The 18,172-nt window shown below is 37.4% G+C and overlaps 1 protein-coding gene across 2 annotated transcripts in view; it reads left to right on the top strand.

The window, feature by feature from the left end:
* Positions 1 to 18,172, top strand: part of DYNC1H1 (dynein cytoplasmic 1 heavy chain 1) — a 62,189-nt gene that overhangs the window by 9,773 nt on the left and 34,244 nt on the right. For both annotated transcript variants that reach the window (XM_081943098.1, XM_081943097.1), the window contains exons 7-30: positions 507 to 734; positions 1,127 to 2,203; positions 2,866 to 3,045; positions 4,282 to 4,431; positions 5,837 to 5,983; positions 6,104 to 6,244; positions 6,493 to 6,669; positions 6,922 to 7,032; positions 7,333 to 7,452; positions 7,669 to 7,908; positions 8,334 to 8,489; positions 8,678 to 8,791; positions 10,192 to 10,302; positions 10,394 to 10,603; positions 10,736 to 10,882; positions 11,519 to 11,685; positions 13,018 to 13,191; positions 13,385 to 13,550; positions 13,632 to 13,820; positions 13,942 to 14,136; positions 14,263 to 14,545; positions 14,634 to 14,734; positions 16,788 to 16,947; positions 17,677 to 17,920. In XM_081943098.1, coding sequence (XP_081799224.1) covers positions 507 to 734; positions 1,127 to 2,203; positions 2,866 to 3,045; positions 4,282 to 4,431; positions 5,837 to 5,983; positions 6,104 to 6,244; positions 6,493 to 6,669; positions 6,922 to 7,032; positions 7,333 to 7,452; positions 7,669 to 7,908; positions 8,334 to 8,489; positions 8,678 to 8,791; positions 10,192 to 10,302; positions 10,394 to 10,603; positions 10,736 to 10,882; positions 11,519 to 11,685; positions 13,018 to 13,191; positions 13,385 to 13,550; positions 13,632 to 13,820; positions 13,942 to 14,136; positions 14,263 to 14,545; positions 14,634 to 14,734; positions 16,788 to 16,947; positions 17,677 to 17,920 — 4,988 coding nt within the window. The remainder of the gene's footprint in view (positions 1 to 506; positions 735 to 1,126; positions 2,204 to 2,865; positions 3,046 to 4,281; positions 4,432 to 5,836; positions 5,984 to 6,103; positions 6,245 to 6,492; positions 6,670 to 6,921; positions 7,033 to 7,332; positions 7,453 to 7,668; positions 7,909 to 8,333; positions 8,490 to 8,677; positions 8,792 to 10,191; positions 10,303 to 10,393; positions 10,604 to 10,735; positions 10,883 to 11,518; positions 11,686 to 13,017; positions 13,192 to 13,384; positions 13,551 to 13,631; positions 13,821 to 13,941; positions 14,137 to 14,262; positions 14,546 to 14,633; positions 14,735 to 16,787; positions 16,948 to 17,676; positions 17,921 to 18,172) is intronic.

The following is an 18,172-nucleotide window of genomic DNA, read 5'->3' as shown; positions in this document are numbered from 1 at the left end:
GAGGATTTGGGGACTGGAGACTAAAACATGAAGAACGGTTGCAGGAATTGGGTATGTCTAGTTTAATGAAAAGAAGGATTAGGAGAGACATGATAGCATTGTTCCAATATCTCAGGGGTTGCCACAAAGAAGAGGGAGTCAAACTATTCTCCAGGGCACCTGACAGTAGAACAAGAAGCAATGAATGGAAACTAATCAAGGAGAGAAGCAACTTAGAACTGAGTAGAAATTTCCTGACAGTTGGAACAATTAATCAGTGGAACAGCTTGCCTCCAGAAGTTGTGAATGCCCCAACACTGGAAGTCTTTAAGAAGATGTTGGATAGCCATTTGTCTGAAATGGTATAGGATTTCCTGCCTAGGCAGGGGGTTGGACTAGAAGACCTCCAAGGTCCCTTCCAACTCTGCTATTGTACTAAGATGGATTTTAAGTAAACTATGTAATGCATAATGAACTAAAAAAAAGTTACAGTATATATTCATTTCCTTTATTCAATATTATTTCAGGTCATGGTTGCATGCTTTGAAGTCTTCCAATCTTGGGATGATGAGTATGAGAAACTTCAGGTCCTACTAAGAGACATTGTGAAAAGAAAGCGAGAAGAGAATCTAAAGATGGTATGGCGTATCAATCCTGCCCACAGAAAGCTGCAGGCTCGTCTTGATCAAATGAGGAAGTTTCGGAGACAGCATGAACAGCTAAGAGCAGTCATTGTCAGAGTCCTACGGCCTCAGGTAATACATATTGCCCTTTTTGTTAAAATATTGATAGGTTTTCCAAATCTTAAGCATGCATTTAATCTTGCAGGTGTTTGTTTCATAGGCTTCTAGTGAAGGCTCTTTTTAATTGAAAAGGGGTAAGTCAGCTTCATAAATAATTGTTTGAATGGCATAAAAAATCCTCCCACAATTGGCAAGTGGGGATAAATATTGCAAAGACATAGTAAAATAGATGGTGAAAACTCATAGCAAGCATGCTGGCATCTTGGGTTTAAATGAACGGGTCATGACTGTTTTTTTAGAAACCTTGTTGAATATTAAGACCCAATTTTTATTTGAGTGTTAGAAGCCTACTTTTCTGAATACTGAATGATAACTATCATATTAACTGCTATGACTTTAAATAGGTTACCGCTGTGGCCCAGCAAAATCAAGGAGATGTGCCTGAGCCTCAAGATATGAAAGTAGCAGAAGTGTTGTTTGACGCCGCTGATGCTAATGCAATTGAGGAAGTAAATCTTGCTTATGAGAACGTGAAAGAAGTAGATGGCTTGGATGTTTCCAAAGAAGGTACAGAAGCCTGGGAAGCTGCAATGAAGCGATACGATGAAAGAATTGATAGAGTTGAAACCCGCATTACTGCTCGCCTCAGGGATCAGCTTGGCACAGCCAAGAATGCCAATGAAATGTTCAGAATCTTCTCCAGATTTAATGCTCTGTTTGTTCGGCCGCATATTAGAGGTGCCATCCGTGAATACCAAACACAGTTAATCCAACGTGTGAAAGACGACATAGAATCACTTCATGACAAATTCAAAGTTCAGTATCCTCAAAGTCAAGCTTGCAAAATGAGTCATGTTCGAGATTTGCCTCCTGTCGCAGGGTCTATCATCTGGGCTAAACAGATTGACAGGCAACTTACGGCTTACATGAAGCGTGTTGAAGATGTTCTTGGGAAGGGCTGGGAGAACCATGTAGAAGGACAGAAGCTAAAGCAAGATGGAGACAGCTTCCGTATGAAGCTCAACACTCAAGAAATATTTGATGATTGGGCTCGGAAGGTTCAGCAGCGAAACCTTGGTGTCTCTGGGCGCATTTTTACCATTGAGAGCACTCGTGTGAGAGGCAGAACAGGAAATGTCCTCAAGCTAAAGGTTAACTTCCTCCCAGAAATAATTACACTATCCAAAGAAGTCCGTAACCTCAAGTGGCTTGGATTTCGGGTTCCTCTTGCAATAGTCAACAAAGCTCACCAAGCCAATCAGCTCTATCCTTTCGCCATCTCTTTGATTGAGAGTGTTCGCACATACGAACGTACTTGTGAAAAAGTAGAAGAACGAAATACCATTTCTCTCTTGGTTGCGGGTCTTAAAAAAGAAGTGCAGGCTTTGATTGCAGAGGGCATTGCACTGGTATGGGAATCTTACAAACTTGATCCTTACGTTCAGCGATTGGCAGAGACGGTCTTCAACTTCCAGGAAAAGGTTAGTTTATTGTCAGCCTTGTTTCAAGTTTGGGGTTTTAAATGGATGGGTGACCCAGTAATGTTTCAATGAGAGTATTGCTTATTTTAAAAAATCTCACTATATCTTCTGTTTCTGCAGACATTTCTCTACAGATCAAAGTAATAGACGTATCAATTCCTAAATATACTAAAATATCTAGGTGACTTAGCGGATACAATTTATGGTACTTCACCCACCCACCCACCCTTTCTAGCATCCACTTTTCGGATTAACCAAGTATTATCACGGAAGCCTGGCATCATGGGCTGGGAGGGGCCCAAAATCATCCAGGCAGTTTTCATGTCTAAGGTGGAACTAGAATCACAGAATCTTAGTTTCTACCCTGGTGCCTTAACCACTATATCAAACTAGCTCTGTAAATTATGATGACAATGTTATACATACAGTTGACTCTTGGTGATTCTGTAGGCCAGATCTCTGCACACCTGATCTTGCACTATGTCTTTGAGTTTTCCTCTACTCTGGCTGGTGTCAGCTTTGATAGTGTCTGGCCACTGTGTTCTCTGACAGCCATAATTGCTTTGCCCAATGACTATTAAGTTAATTGTTACGTAATGACATTTCCAAAGTTTGGGGGAGAAGAATTGTTAAGTACTAAAGGCTTGTTTTCTATCTTCTAGGTGGATGACCTGCTTATCATTGAAGAGAAAATAGACCTGGAAGTCAGATCCTTGGAAACATGCATGTATGATCACAAAACATTCTCTGAAATTTTAAACAGAGTTCAGAAGGCTGTGGATGATCTGAATCTTCACTCATATTCCAATTTGCCAATTTGGGTGAATAAGTTAGATATGGAGGTAAGCTTCACTGACTGTATTTCTTCCTAAGCTCTCTGGCTTATATCTTGGGGAAAAACATGAATAGGTGATTGAATCCATAGTTCTCTTTCTTTCCTTTCTATTCTAAATTGCAAGTTGATATACTTGCCTGAAAATAGTCCTCACTGTATGTCTGCAAACATACATAGTAGTACAATGTTATTTATGCTTAAATCTTTTTAAAATTTGATCTGTTTGCTTATGATTGATAAGAATACTATTTTTATCAGTTTTTCTGTTCAGATGACAACATGCATAAATGCATATTGAAGAATGACTAAATGTTCTATGAGATAAAAGACAATAAGAATTGAACAAACAACCCGTTCTAGAAATATGTTTTTCCTTGGTTATTAAGCACACTGCTAAAACTGTTAAGCTACGTGATCCAATATAGCAGTGGAAAGGATATATTTTGTTGGTCGTCAATTATTTTGATTTTACTTTGGCGCCTTTTCTAAACTGTTCAGACTTATTCGAATCATATTAAGGGTAACATTTTAAAATGTCAAATTTTAGTCAGTAGCCCACAAATAATGTTTGGAAATATCATTTTTAACCATATTTTACTTTAAAATTTAAAGGGATTTTCTGTTCTCCAAATTTTTCAGTGACACAGTTTTCATGTAATATGCAGTCATATTGATACTTGTTTTATGTTAAGGTAGTCCCACTTAATGGTCACAATTGAAACTGGCAATTTAGTCAAGCATCAGTCATTAAGTGAGACCATGTCACTACACAGACTTATGACCTCACTAGCTGCAGTTGTTAAGCAAGACACTATGTGTCTATGAATTGCGTTTTACTGTCAGCTTCTCCATTCACTTTGCTTCTTGAAGCTGGGTGTGAAGCGCACAAATGACAATCACATAACTATGGGACATTGCAACTCTCATAAACATCCATTGGTTGCAAAGCACCCAAATCTTGATCACAGACCATGGGGATGCTGCAGCGCTTGTAAATGTGAGGACTGGCTATAGAATTACTTTTTCTCTACCATCATAACTTCTATCAGTTGCTAAAAATGGCAGTCGCAGACCTAAGTCATTATGACTCCATGTATTATGTGAACTGGGTCTAACTAGCCCTTCTGTTGCATATTCTGTAGCCTTTCAGTGGAACCATTGGCAAACAAATTTCATTTAAAATACGAATAAAAATAAACAATGCTGTCAAGTGATACAATTGTTGAACATATTTGCATCCTAGATTGAGAGAATACTAGGAGTTCGTCTACAAGCTGGGTTGAGAGCATGGACACAAGTACTTCTTGGTCAAGCTGATGACAAAGCCGAAGTAGATATGGATACAGATGCTCCACAAGTCAGTCATAAACCAGGTGGAGAGCCCAAAATCAAAGTAAGTGAAGTTTTAACTTTAAACTATATCTGTGCAGTTTGAATACTATTATCTGTTGAAGGACACTAGTAGTGATTTTGTTGAAATTTATTCATATTTGCACAAATGCAGTAAATATAATTTTTCAGAGAAGCTATGATCCAGATTTTTACTAGAAATTTTTTAGCTTGTGTCATATTGGCAATTTATTTAAAGTTTCGGGATAAGAGAAAAGTGGGATTCTGCATTCTACTATGACTAGTCAATAGCTAAATATTTTAATAGTTTTCTCAAACCTTCAATCTGGTTTCCAGCGTATGGATTATGTTAATTTCTGTTCATGTTTCTCATATTTATTCTCTTGTCTTTATCTCACTGAATTTGACTTTTCTATTGGAATGTCAAACAAATAAGATAAATGTATGTAAGTTTCATAGTCAAAAGGGACAGGCCTCTGTCCTAAAGTCTTTTTTCATGTGAATATGATTTGTGAAAGAATAGAAGAATAAAGTGGTGGAATATGTAAAAACACGTTGACTCTGGTGCTTAGGCTTTGCAAACATTAAACAGTTAATGAAATAATTTCATAGAATAGGTCAGTTTTAGATGCAGTAATACCGTATTTTTCGGAGTATAAGACGCACTGGAGTATAAGACGTACCTTAATTTTGGGGGAGGAAATCAGGAAAAAAAACCTTTCTGCCTCTTTCCCAGCAGCATCCATCAGTATTCATCTGGCTAACATCTTTGCTGCCTCATTCGGAACCTGATTCCCGAAGCTGCCTGAGGAACTGCAATGAAACCCTTTTCAATGAAAGCATTTTTGGGCTATAAGGTCCCTTCCCCGATTCCCAAAAGGGCGCATGCTGAGGCCAAACAAGTGCATCGTGTTTCAGGTGGCAGGCAGGCGGCGAGTATGTAGAGGAGGAGGAGGGTGTGTGGCTCTGCAATGTGCACCTGGAACTGGGAAGGAAAGCATTTTCAGGTGGCAGCGCATGCTGGAACTGCCTGCCACCTGAAACACGATGCACTTGTTTGGCCTCTGCATGCGCCCTTTTTGGAATCGAGGAGGGGACCCTACAGCCCAAAAACTCATTGAAAAGGCTTTCATCGCAGTTCCCCAGGCAGCTTCGGGAATCAGGTTCCGAAAGTGAGGATCCTCGCCGCATGGAACCCCCTGAAAATGTGACGCGCGGAGCGGGTGGGTGGAGCTACATTCTGAGTATAAGACGCACCCAGATTTTCACCCTCTTTTTGGGGGTAAACAGGTGCGTCTTATACTCCAAAAAATACGGTATATCTGGCCAGCCTAGTCTATCACATTATAACCTCTTCTCCAACTATAACATTGGAAGGTTTTTTTAAATGAATACTATGTCTTTTATCTAGTATGGGAAAACTAAACATGGCCTTTATACTTTTATAGAATGTTGTACATGAACTACGAATAACCAATCAGGTGATCTATTTGAATCCACCAATTGAAGACTGCAGATACAAACTCTTCCAAGAATTGTTTGCTTGGAAGACAATAATACTCTCACTGCCTAGAATCCAAAGTCAGAGATACCAGGTAAAACATAGCACACGCATACTTTTAACTCAAAGAATTCTTGAGACATTCAAGAATTTTAGTGAAATTGCTAATTGTTTTATTTTTTTAAAAAATGTATTTAACTCTGGATTTGATTAGGTTGGTGTTCACTATGAGTTATCAGAAGAAGAAAAGTTTTATCGTAATGCTTTGACACGGATGCCAGATGGTCCTTCAGCTCTGGAGGAAGCTTATTCTGCTGTCAAGGGGATTGTAACAGAGGTGGAGCAATATGTTAAGGTAGGATTGTAGTTTGTTTCTTGGGGGTTCATTTTGAGATAACGTATCAGTATTCTGTGTGATTGACTGATTATTTATTGCTGAATGTTCTGCCTTAACGCTCCTACCATGTACATTAATTTTATAAGTTGGAGAATTTGTATTTTTTGAAGGACTTTAAATTCATAAAAGTAGTTTTCAATTTGTTCAGAAATGATGACTTCTTTCTTAAAATTGCTTAATTTTCTTTCTGTGTGCTTGGTTTATAGGTTTGGCTGCAGTACCAGTGTTTATGGGACATGCAAGCTGAAAATATCTATAACCGACTTGGAGAAGACTTAAACAAGTGGCAAGCACTGTTGGTTCAAATCAGAAAAGCCAGAGGAACCTTTGACAATGCAGAAACTAGGAAGGAATTTGGGCCTGTTATCATAGATTATGGAAAGGTAAACATTTCCAAACATGCTATTGAGTAATATTGTCCGTTTGTTAATTTGGTACCTAATCAGATTGTAAAGCACATTTTAAAAGTCAAAACCATAAATATTGCTCGTTTTTTTAGTTACTTTCCCTTAACATGCAAAAAAATTAAAAGAATGAGAATGAATGAGGAAATGTAATACAAATATAAAAGTAGGTGTTTGTGTTACAGAGATAGAAAGGTATCGAATAAAAGTATCATTATCTTCATTGTGTAGGTTCAATCCAAAGTGAACTTGAAGTATGACTCCTGGCATAAAGAAGTTCTCAGCAAATTTGGTCAAATGCTGGGCCAAAACATGACAGAATTCCATTCTCAGATTTCCAAGGTAAAAATAGTCTATAGTAAATGTGATCGTCATTTATTATATTAAGTTACCCAAAACAGAAACAAAAGAGAGGTAAACTAATTGATCCTATCTAATATTATACTTATAGGTAAGATGAAAGAGTTGTCTTTTTTCATAGTTTTTATTGATTTAGGAATCGGGGGGGGGGGGGAGAGAACATTAGTAACAGTGGCATCTCCTTTCTGACCTATCAATTTTTAGAGCAGGCTTCACTGTTGTAAGTTGTTCTGATGTTTCCTGATATAATTATAATTTAGTGCTTTATTCCATTTCTTGTAGTCCCGTCAAGAATTGGAGCAACATTCAGTGGATACAGCTAGTACATCTGATGCTGTCACATTTATCACATATGTGCAGTCACTGAAACGCAAAATCAAGCAGTTTGAGAAACAAGTTGAGGTAAGCTTGTTTGGCATATTTTTTTAAAAAAATGTTTTGAAAAGATACATCCTGATTATAAATTCTTGGTCAATTTTAGACTTCAAAAAACCCAAATACCTCGTCAACTAATAAAATGATTATGTTCTTCATATTATAGTAGCAGCTGCTAATTTAAAATTCCAGCTTGGGTATCTTTTGATCTTACCATATATCTTCTTTTTGCTGACCATGTAGCTATACCGTAATGGCCAACGCTTGCTTGAGAAGCAGAGATTCCAGTTTCCTTCATCCTGGTTGTATATTGACAATATTGAAGGAGAATGGGGTGCTTTTAATGATATTATGCGACGGAAGGATTCTGCCATTCAGCAACAAGTAGCAAACTTGCAGATGAAGATTGTTCAAGAAGATCGAGCTGTAGAAACCCGCACAGTGGACTTGTTGACAGACTGGGAGAAAACAAAGCCTGTAACAGTAAGTTTCCATTAATTCAACCAGTTCTTTTTTATCTTTTAGCTTAAATTTGCATTTGTAGATCTATTTTATTATTTTCACTCCATATATCTGCATGGCTTCAATATTGTTTTGGTGGCTCTCCTTGATGATACCACAAACCTATAATTAATTTTGGTGCTCTGGTTGAACACAGTGATTGAAACAATAGACCTAATGCAATGTATACCTGACAAGTATACATTGTTTCAAATTCCCTGGGTAGAATTACACAATACTCAATCGTAGCCTCGGAATACGTAAGGTATATCCCAAAATTAGTTAAGGGTGTTTTATAGCAGCTGTAAGGCTAAAATATGATAAGTGCCAGTGTCAAATTATGTAATAGTGACTTCTAAAGTAACATTTTAAATTTTATATTAAAATTTCATAACTTCCTTCTTAAGGGCAACCTACGTCCAGAGGAGGCTCTCCAAGCACTTACCATCTATGAAGGAAAATTTGGAAGATTGAAAGATGACCGTGAAAAATGCGCAAAGGCCAAAGAAGCCCTGGAGCTTACTGATACAGGACTTCTCAGTGGCAGTGAAGAACGTGTCCAAGTAAGCAAAATCACAGTTTGAATTCCAAGAATTGTTAAAGCATGTTTTATAGTTATGAGATTCAAATTAGAAACGTTCCATACGTATGTCCTGCTATAATGACAGTGGTTCTTCAGAAATTATATATTTTATCACTGAATCTATACCTATTTTAATGTATTGATGTTTTTAACTTTTTTCCATCACAGGTTGCTTTGGAAGAGTTACAGGACCTTAAAGGAGTCTGGTCTGAACTTTCAAAAGTTTGGGAACAGATTGATCAAATGAAGGAACAACCTTGGGTTTCTGTACAACCCAGAAAGGTAGATTACTTCAGCTATTCATGTGAATGTAGAAATGGGGGGCAGGGGGCATCATCCATTCTTAAATATATATCTTCTTTTATGTCCCTACCTCTTACAATGTAGAAATTTAAAACCCTTTTTTTTAGATGTGTGGGAAAACATTCATTAGAACAGATTGGATAATCTCTTAATAAGAAGCCTAGGAACTTTAGTATGCCTGTTAAGAGTCCACAAGGATAAATCACTGAACTTCAATCACTTTTTTTCTATTATTTAACCATATTAGAAACTAAGAACCTTTGGAGATAACCTATTGATGACTGATACTCCATACTACTATCTTTTAAGTTCCTACTTCCATCAAAATTGACTTTTTCAGTATAGCGTTATACATACTTAATATGAATATTAGTTGGGAAGGGTATTTGAACATTGCACCCATTTTTGGTGTGACACCCTTCGATTAATTTTTACTACATTGTTTATTGTATATTATTTTATTTTTTATTTTTAATACTTGCATTACTACAAACTGTTCTGATCACTGAATGAAATGTGGCATATCCATGTCAAAATAATGTTTAAACAAGCACAGGCTGGGGTCAGGACATTGATTGGTATGGTGTTTGATGTGTTGATACTATGTTAGGGTCCTTGACACAGTTTCTTTTGAATTGAATTGCTGTAGTTTGATTGTGTTCACCTATCGTCACAGAGTTGTATGGGCAGTTGAGTGGTTCTAGTAATTTGTTGAATGAAGTAAAATAAAACAAAAAAAATAGAAGTGACACTATTGCCAGAGGGGGGAAAGTAGTTTTAAAAACACGAAGAGCTGCTTTATGAAATGAAACATATTACAGAGATCTAGATTTTTTAGATAAGTTTTCTTTCATTATTTTACTATTACATATATTACATGAGCATTATTTTGATATCACTTCTGTTTTATTGGTTTGTATCTTAGGTAAGACGTCAGCTCCTTCTTTTCAAAAAGATTGGAACTGGATGATTTGAGTTAACTTTAACTACGGGGGGGGGGGGGGGGGGGGACAAAAGCCTGATGCAATTTTAGAGGCTCTTTGAGCTACAACTTTAGTGTACCCTTAGTTTTGCAACATCCCCTAAGACTCCAGAGTAGATTTGGAAAATTGGTTTGATATATCTACTTTCTATCAGTTTGACAATACTAGATAGCAATCATATAAGTAGGGTTAGAATAAAGCCCAAGTAAGGCTAAGAAATTTTACAGGGAATTAATATGATCATTTATATTTGAAAACCATAATAGGTATACAGCTGGTCAGCATCACAGATAAAGACTCCTTTAGTTTAAAATATGTTAAAAAGTATGTAATGACGCATGGATTCATAGACTTCAAGATTTGCCATTTTTTTCTAAATTGTTCTTGTTTCCACAGCTTCGCCAAAGTTTAGATGGCTTACTAAACCAGCTGAAAAATTTTCCTGCTCGGCTGCGTCAGTATGCATCCTATGAATATGTTCAGAGACTTCTGAAGGGTTACATGAAGGTAAGGTTGCTTTTGAAAACTACTTCAATGTAAGCAGTATGTTGATTTTAAAAGAAAGATTTTTATGCTTTTTTTTTCTTTTTTCTTCCAGATAAATATGTTGGTAATTGAGCTGAAATCAGAAGCTCTTAAGGATCGTCACTGGAAACAATTGATGAAGAGGCTGCATGTCAATTGGGTGGTTTCTGAACTAACTCTGGGGCAGATTTGGGATGTTGACTTGCAAAGGAATGAATTGATTGTGAAGGATGTGCTACTTGTGGCGCAAGGAGAGATGGCACTGGAAGAATTCTTGAAACAGGTAGCAATTCATTTTTAATTTCTATACCATTTCATGAATTAATTGTATTTTGTATCAGGGTTTTGTAAAGACGTTTTATAGTCTTTATTACCCTAAGCTCTAGGTCTCATTGTTGCTTCCTTTTGTTTAAAGATACGTGAAGTATGGAATACCTATGAGTTGGACTTGGTCAACTATCAAAACAAATGCCGTTTGATTCGTGGTTGGGATGACCTCTTCAACAAGGTCAAGGAGCACATCAACAGTGTATCTGCAATGAAGCTTTCGCCATACTACAAGGTAATGACTAGCTATATTTATTTTATCTTCTACATATCACAGTATTTTTGAACAGTATATGTTAAACCATGCTTCAGTTTATTCTTGAAAAACTTTACAAATATAAGCACAAAGTGCAAGCTTCTATACAAAACTATCTATAAATTATGATCATTGGCAGAATATCCAGAGGTCCCAATAGCAGAAAAATGTGGCAGCTAGGCTATTCACAGTGAATGACAATTGTTTGCAATCACAGTTCATAGCTTGAATGGTTTTATTGCCCAGTTATCTGAATATCTCCTTGTGTGACTACTCTGCCTGTTTTTTAAACATCTCTAAGAGAAACATCATCATTTGCAGAGCCTGTTTAATAAAATGTAGCAAAAGCTATGCATATTTTGAAAAACAATTAAATTACATTGGCCATTTAACATTCTAATTTCAGGCTTGAAATGCAATTTTTAAAAGTTTTAACATTTGTTTATTATATTTTATTGTATATCACATTGTGATCTTTATGGAGATACAATCAATACTTTTACTGAATAAATATAATTGTTTTATTGTGACTCATAAATTAATAGATGCCTTAATTAGTAGTTTAAGCCTACTGTGAATTTGTTTCATTAATTGAAGCTTATTATTTATTTCTAGGTATTTGAAGAAGATGCCCTTAGCTGGGAAGACAAACTGAATCGAATTATGGCACTGTTTGATGTCTGGATTGATGTCCAGAGGCGATGGGTATATTTGGAAGGCATCTTCACGGGTAGTGCTGATATCAAACATCTGCTACCAGTTGAAACTCAGAGGTTCCAAAGGTAATGGTCTGTTCCCAATTTTGGATGTAAACATGAGAACGTTAATATTGTGTTTGGTTTTGAACTTTTTATGGAACAATTCAGTAGTAGTAATTTTATCACCATTGCAACAATCGCTACATAATTCCCTGTAAAGTCTACTTGGAAACTGGAAATATTACAAAATGGTTCCTGGTGTTGGCTACATATATATATGTCACCGTGAAAGACCGAAATTGGTGAATGTCGACATTCACCGGTGAATGTTGGTGAATGTCGACATTCACCGGCGAATGTCGACACATACCAATTTCGGTCTTTCACGGTGACATATTGTTACTGTGAAAGTCCGAAATCTCAGCGTAATGCTTTCCTTTGGCTTTTCAATTCGCGGTCCTGGAAACTACTCGTTCTAACCGGGCAGGATCACAGGTTTAAAAAAAAAAAAAGCCCGCGAATAGAAGACGCTTAAAAGGAAGCGAGGAGCCGAGGTATTAGGGTAAGGGTATTAGGGTAAGGGTGTCGAGAGGATAAGGACATACACCAAGCGACTATGTGAATGTCGACATTCACCAGATTTCGGACTTTCATTCACCGGTGAATGTCGACATTCACCAGATTTCGGACTTTCACAGTAACATATATGTATATATATGTATGTATGTATGTGTGTGTTGTTCTATGGAATTATCACCGAAGAGGCTACTGGTTGTTCCCGGTGTCTTATGATGTTTTGATTATGTGTTAATTTCTATAGACCAGCCTCTCCTTAGATCAGTTGTTAGTATTCCATCAGGTTTGTGTAACATTGGGTAGACCTCATTTACCGAAAACTCATTCAGTGACTATCTGAATTTATGATGAATATAAGAGAATTATGACTCATCTGACCCTAATTCAGGCATTTGGCAACCAGTGTACATTTATGATGGTTGAAGTATCTCTGGGTCATGTGATCAAAAATTGCGACCTTCAGAACAGGCTTCACCAAGCAAAATCAATGAGGAAGCCTGCAGGAAATTGCAAATTGTGGTCATGTGACATCGCAATTAATGACCCCATCCAGAACTGAGGTAGATAGTGCAGTCAGTTAACATCACATTTATTGATCACACCACTTAACTTGACAATCCCTATTGCAGTTGGTAAGAACTGACTGCATTTTTAGATCCAATTATTTTAATTTTGGTTTATTCACTGTATATGACCTAATTTATATTACATCATGATGAACACTTGTTAACGGTTTTGAGTCTTGGCGGATTCAGATTCAGCAGTATAAAAATATAAGTAAATAAAGTGGAAGATATTATATGTCTTGCGCATCAGCATTCTCTCCTCTTGGCTTTTCAGCATCAGCACAGAATTTCTGGCTCTGATGAAAAAGGTATCAAAGTCTCCCTTGGTGATGGATGTTTTGAATATTCAGGGGGTACAGAGATCTCTGGAAAGATTAGCAGACTTGCTTGGAAAGATCCAAAAAGCTTTGGGAGAATACCTGGAGAGAGAGAGGGCTTCTTTCCCTCGGTAAGCAGTTTAATTCAGAATTAATTGTTCATCTACATAAGTGTAAATGACTTCTAAATTCAATAAGCAATAGTTTTAAGTTTTTCTTTTGCTTTGATTGATCAATTTGCAAAGAAAAATCACAGCTGTTTTTGGTCTAAGCTTCATTGTTTTGATGTGTGGATCTATTGAAATACTGAACTTTATTTTCAAGGTTCTATTTTGTTGGGGATGAAGATTTGCTTGAAATCATCGGAAACAGCAAAAATGTAGCGAAACTGCAGAAACATTTCAAGAAGATGTTTGCTGGTGTATCGAGCATTATCCTCAATGAAGACAGCTCTATTGTTCTGGGAATATCATCGCGTGAGGGAGAAGAGGTATAGATGTGTTTTCTGGAACTGGTGGCATAAAACATTTTTCTCTTAAAGCCAATAACAAGCTTACAATTCTGTTTCCAGGTGATATTCAAAACTCCTGTGTCAATCACTGAGCATCCCAAGATCAATGAATGGCTCACACTTGTTGAAAAAGAAATGAGGGTAACACTTGCCAAACTTCTTGCTGAGTCTGAAACAGAAATTGAGATCTTCGGCAAAGGAACTTCAATTGATCCAGCTACTTACATCTCATGGATTGACAAATATCAGGTATTTATTTATTTATTTATTTATTTTTACTTTCTGCATTATAATAAGATAAAATGCTTTGAGAGAAAGGAAGCCCAAATAACCGATAACACTTAAGACATTTTTTTTTTAAATTCTCTAGGCCCAACTCGTTGTCCTTTCAGCTCAGATTGCCTGGTCAGAAAATGTGGAGTCTGCTTTGAACAGCATGGGGGGAGGTGGTGATAGTACCCCTCTACAATCTGTGCTAACCAATGTCGAAGCGACACTGACTGTGCTTGCAGATTCTGTACTGATGGAGCAGCCTCCTCTCCGTAGAAGAAAACTGGAACACCTGGTAAGTTATCATCTTAACTAATTGCCTCTTGGTCAGACATTCATGTTACTTTACATATGCATTTCATGACCTAATAACATTTTAATTATGTGCACATACTAAGATTGATTATTGCTTTTTCAAAAGATCACCGAATTGGTTCACCAAAGAGATGTTACAAGATCATTGGTCAAGAGCAAAATTGACAACTCCAAATCATTTGATTGGTTGAGCCAGATGAGGTTCTACTTTGATCCTAAACAAACTGACGTACTGCAGCAACTATCCATTCAGATGGCTAATGCCAAATTCAACTATGGCTTTGAGTACCTTGGAGTCCAAGATAAACTGGTGCAGACGCCTCTCACTGATCGTTGTTACCTGACAATGACACAAGCTTTGGAGGCCAGACTGGGAGGATCTCCATTTGGTAAGTTGTTGCTCATACATTATTTTCCTGTCAAGATTATGCTGTAATTCTAGAGCAGAAGTAATCTACCTCTTTTATATCTGAACAGGACCTGCTGGAACTGGTAAAACAGAATCTGTTAAAGCTCTTGGCCATCAGCTTGGACGATTTGTTCTTGTTTTCAACTGTGATGAAACATTTGATTTCCAGGTATAGCATTTCCATCTATAATTAGATTATTTTAGAAAAGTTTTGAGTTGTATCTCTATGTCAAAAGTGCTAGTATTTTTGCATAAATCTAGCAATACTATAATGTTAGGATTAGGGTTAATTATAGGCTAACTGTAAAGCCTTCACTGATTAAAATTAATTGAGTCATGTCTTCACAATTTCCAATCTTGATCATTCAAAAATTAAATTCAACATAACCTACTTTTAGAAAATAAAATGAACTCCAAACAACATGATTCCTATTTTTAAGTCACATGGTTTGTTGGAAAGAACAACAATCCCAGCCAGTTTTATGTGTTCATTTTTTTGATTTATAGATAGACATTATTTGATCAGTGACCATTCTAAGGTATGATGGTGCTGAACGAATGGTGGTAATGACTGGTCCTCAGAGTTCCAGCTTCCCCAGCACCACTGTAATCATATGATCATAATCTGAGTACTTAGCAACCTGTTCACACTTATGACTGGTTACCAAGCACCCTAAAATCAGGTGATAGCCATTTGTGTTTTTTTCTGCTGGTTTCCCCAGAAAGTCACTGGGGAAGCTGGCGGGGAAGATCACAAGTCACTGGATGTCATGTAGTAGAATTGATTCCCAGAATAGAGGAAGTGCATTAAGAGACAATGTAGCCCAGATATTTTGTGTGAAGGAAAGGGTTAAAGCACAGCCCCATATAGGGAGAACACATATAGTTATCAGAGTATATGTTAGATGCAGGTAGTAAAGTGCTTCAATTTTGCAAGATCTTATCTATAGGTGTGGAAACGCTAAATAAACCGGCTTGGAAAAATCACCACATGTTATTCTTGGTTTTTCATTGTATAGGGTTAGGATCCCCACCATATGGTACAGCCACTCATCTACCTCACACATTCAAGCACCTTGCCTAACCCACACAATACCTCTTGCAGCCTCTTGCATTTCCTCCCTGACTCACACGTTTCAAGCAGGCCTTGACCGGTGCTTCAAATCACCTCCAAACATGTGCTGCACCTCAAATACATTCCCTTGCATCCTTGCTGACAATCTCACACTCTATCACTGTATCCTCTCCAAAATAGGACGGGCAGAGACAAACGGAGACCAAGCACCTGAAATATCCTAGTCCTATACTCCTAAGAGATTTAAATGTAGCAACTAATATATTGAATTACACAAAAATTTGATGGGAGCCAACGCAACTCAAAAATCCACAAAGTAACATTAAGTGTACTGAAAAAATAAAGCTTATACGCCTGAAATTGATTTTATTGTTGCATTCTGATACACCTGCAGCTTTCAGATGATTTTCCAAAGGGCGGGGTACATGGGAGAAGAGAGACCATATAGGCTTAATTTAGTCCAGCTCTCCTCCCATTCCAAACTGCAAGAAGGTGTCAACTGAACTGTGCACCAAACCTTAAGAATAGCCCTAATAGCAGTCTTTGAAATCCAGCAGGGTCTACCAAGCACCATGACTATATCAGGGAAATAGATTCTGCCTCCCTGTGTCAAGGAACAGCATTGGAACACTCCAGGGTGATCAGAAATTAATCAGTCCATGACAAAAGTATGGCAATATCTCTTAATTTCCGAGCACCGTGATCAGGCCCCTGATGTCTTGGGTCAGATCCATACCTGTGATGGTGGCCATGAACAGCCACCTTGATTAAATTCTTGGAAGAGCAAGTTAAAGTCCCTCAGGACCATAATCCTGGAGAACACCACCAACAATCAAGCCACAGAGGAGGGAGGAAAACTGCTGTAGAACAGGGAGGCTGGTACAATAGGTACAATTCCAATTGTACTCTGGAATCCAAATTAATAAACAGGATCTTGCATCCAATTATCTATTATGAGCCTAAATTTTGGTGCTAGGGAAGCTCCTGTATATGTCTATAATATTTAATGAAAGACTCAGACTGTATAGCAATTTTGCCTCTTAAAAACCATGAGGAAAATCCCCGATTTTACAGATGATGATTTACATCTAATATCTTATCCGTCCTTTTCAAATTCATGTATACATGGTTTTTTTTTTCTCTTTAGGCAATGGGCCGCATCTTTGTGGGCCTCTGTCAAGTAGGTGCATGGGGTTGCTTTGATGAGTTCAACAGACTTGAAGAGCGAATGCTTTCTGCTGTTTCTCAGCAAGTCCAGTGCATACAGGAAGCCTTGCGAGAACACTCAAATCCAAACTATGACAAATGTATGTATTTTTAAAAGAAAAGCTATTTTTTGCAGTGCTTTAGAAGTTTTTCAAGTATATAGTTTCTGTATCTCAATGCTGTTATTATTTTATGAAATATAATTACTTTTGGAAACACTACACTCAATATTTTTTAATCTATTGGTTCATAATATAATATAGCAATATCAGTTGTGGGATTCAAATTTTTTTACTATGAGTTCTATGGGCGTGGTGTGGCTTGATGGGCATGGCAGGGGAAGGATACTGTAAAATCTCCATTCCCACCCCACTCCAGGAATGGTAAAATCTCCATTCCCTCCCCACTCCAGGGGAAGGTTAATACAAATCCCCATTTCCTCCTGATCAGCTGGGACTCGGGAGGCAGAGAATAGATGGGGGCAGGGCCAGCCAGAGGTATTTACTGGTTCTCTGAACTACTCAAAATTTCTGCTACCAGTTCTCCAGAGCTGGTGAGAACCTGCTGAATATCACCTCTGAGCAATATATGTACTTGTGAACCTTTTGTGTTTTTAACTTTGTTTTATATGGATTGTTCTGAGCTGCCTAGAGTCATTATAGGAGCTATTCAGCTATAGAAGTCATGAAAATAAAATTAAAAATATATAAAATATACTATATACATACACATACCAGTAATCTTCCGCAGCCTTTCTGGATTCCTTTTCTGTCAGTTGTTGAAAAGTGGTGGGGTGAAAAGTGTACTTACTGATAGATGCTTGCTTTCAGCTGCTGCCCCCATTACCTGCGAATTGCTGAACAAACAAGTGAAAGTGAGCCCAGATATGGCAATCTTCATCACAATGAACCCTGGCTATGCTGGTCGATCAAATCTTCCAGACAACTTGAAGAAACTTTTCCGTAGTTTGGCCATGACAAAGCCTGATCGTCAACTGATTGCTCAGGTTATGTTGTATTCCCAAGGATTTCGGACAGCTGAAGTGCTTGCCAACAAGATTGTCCCCTTCTTTAAGTAAGTATCGTTGTTAGCAGTGGGATGTAGGATGATTTATTCTTGGATTACTGTTAAATGAGATGCTGGCATTACTGTAGTTACCATTCTTATTTTATTATATGTAGATCAAAATACATGAAGAAGTAGCTGAAAACTGCTAATTAATTGCCTACATTGCTATGTATTTTCTAGAGACAGATGAAAGTATCTGAACTACTTAATAAAATAGCTGAAACATTGTGAAGTAATGTTCTAGAATGTGATAATAAT

Source organism: Natrix helvetica, assembly GCF_964273705.1.
Source record: "Natrix helvetica genome assembly, chromosome: 1".
NCBI lineage: Eukaryota > Metazoa > Chordata > Lepidosauria > Squamata > Natricidae > Natrix > Natrix helvetica.
The sequence above is the reverse complement of the archived record's forward strand: the minus strand, read 5'-3'. Positions and strand labels throughout refer to the sequence as shown.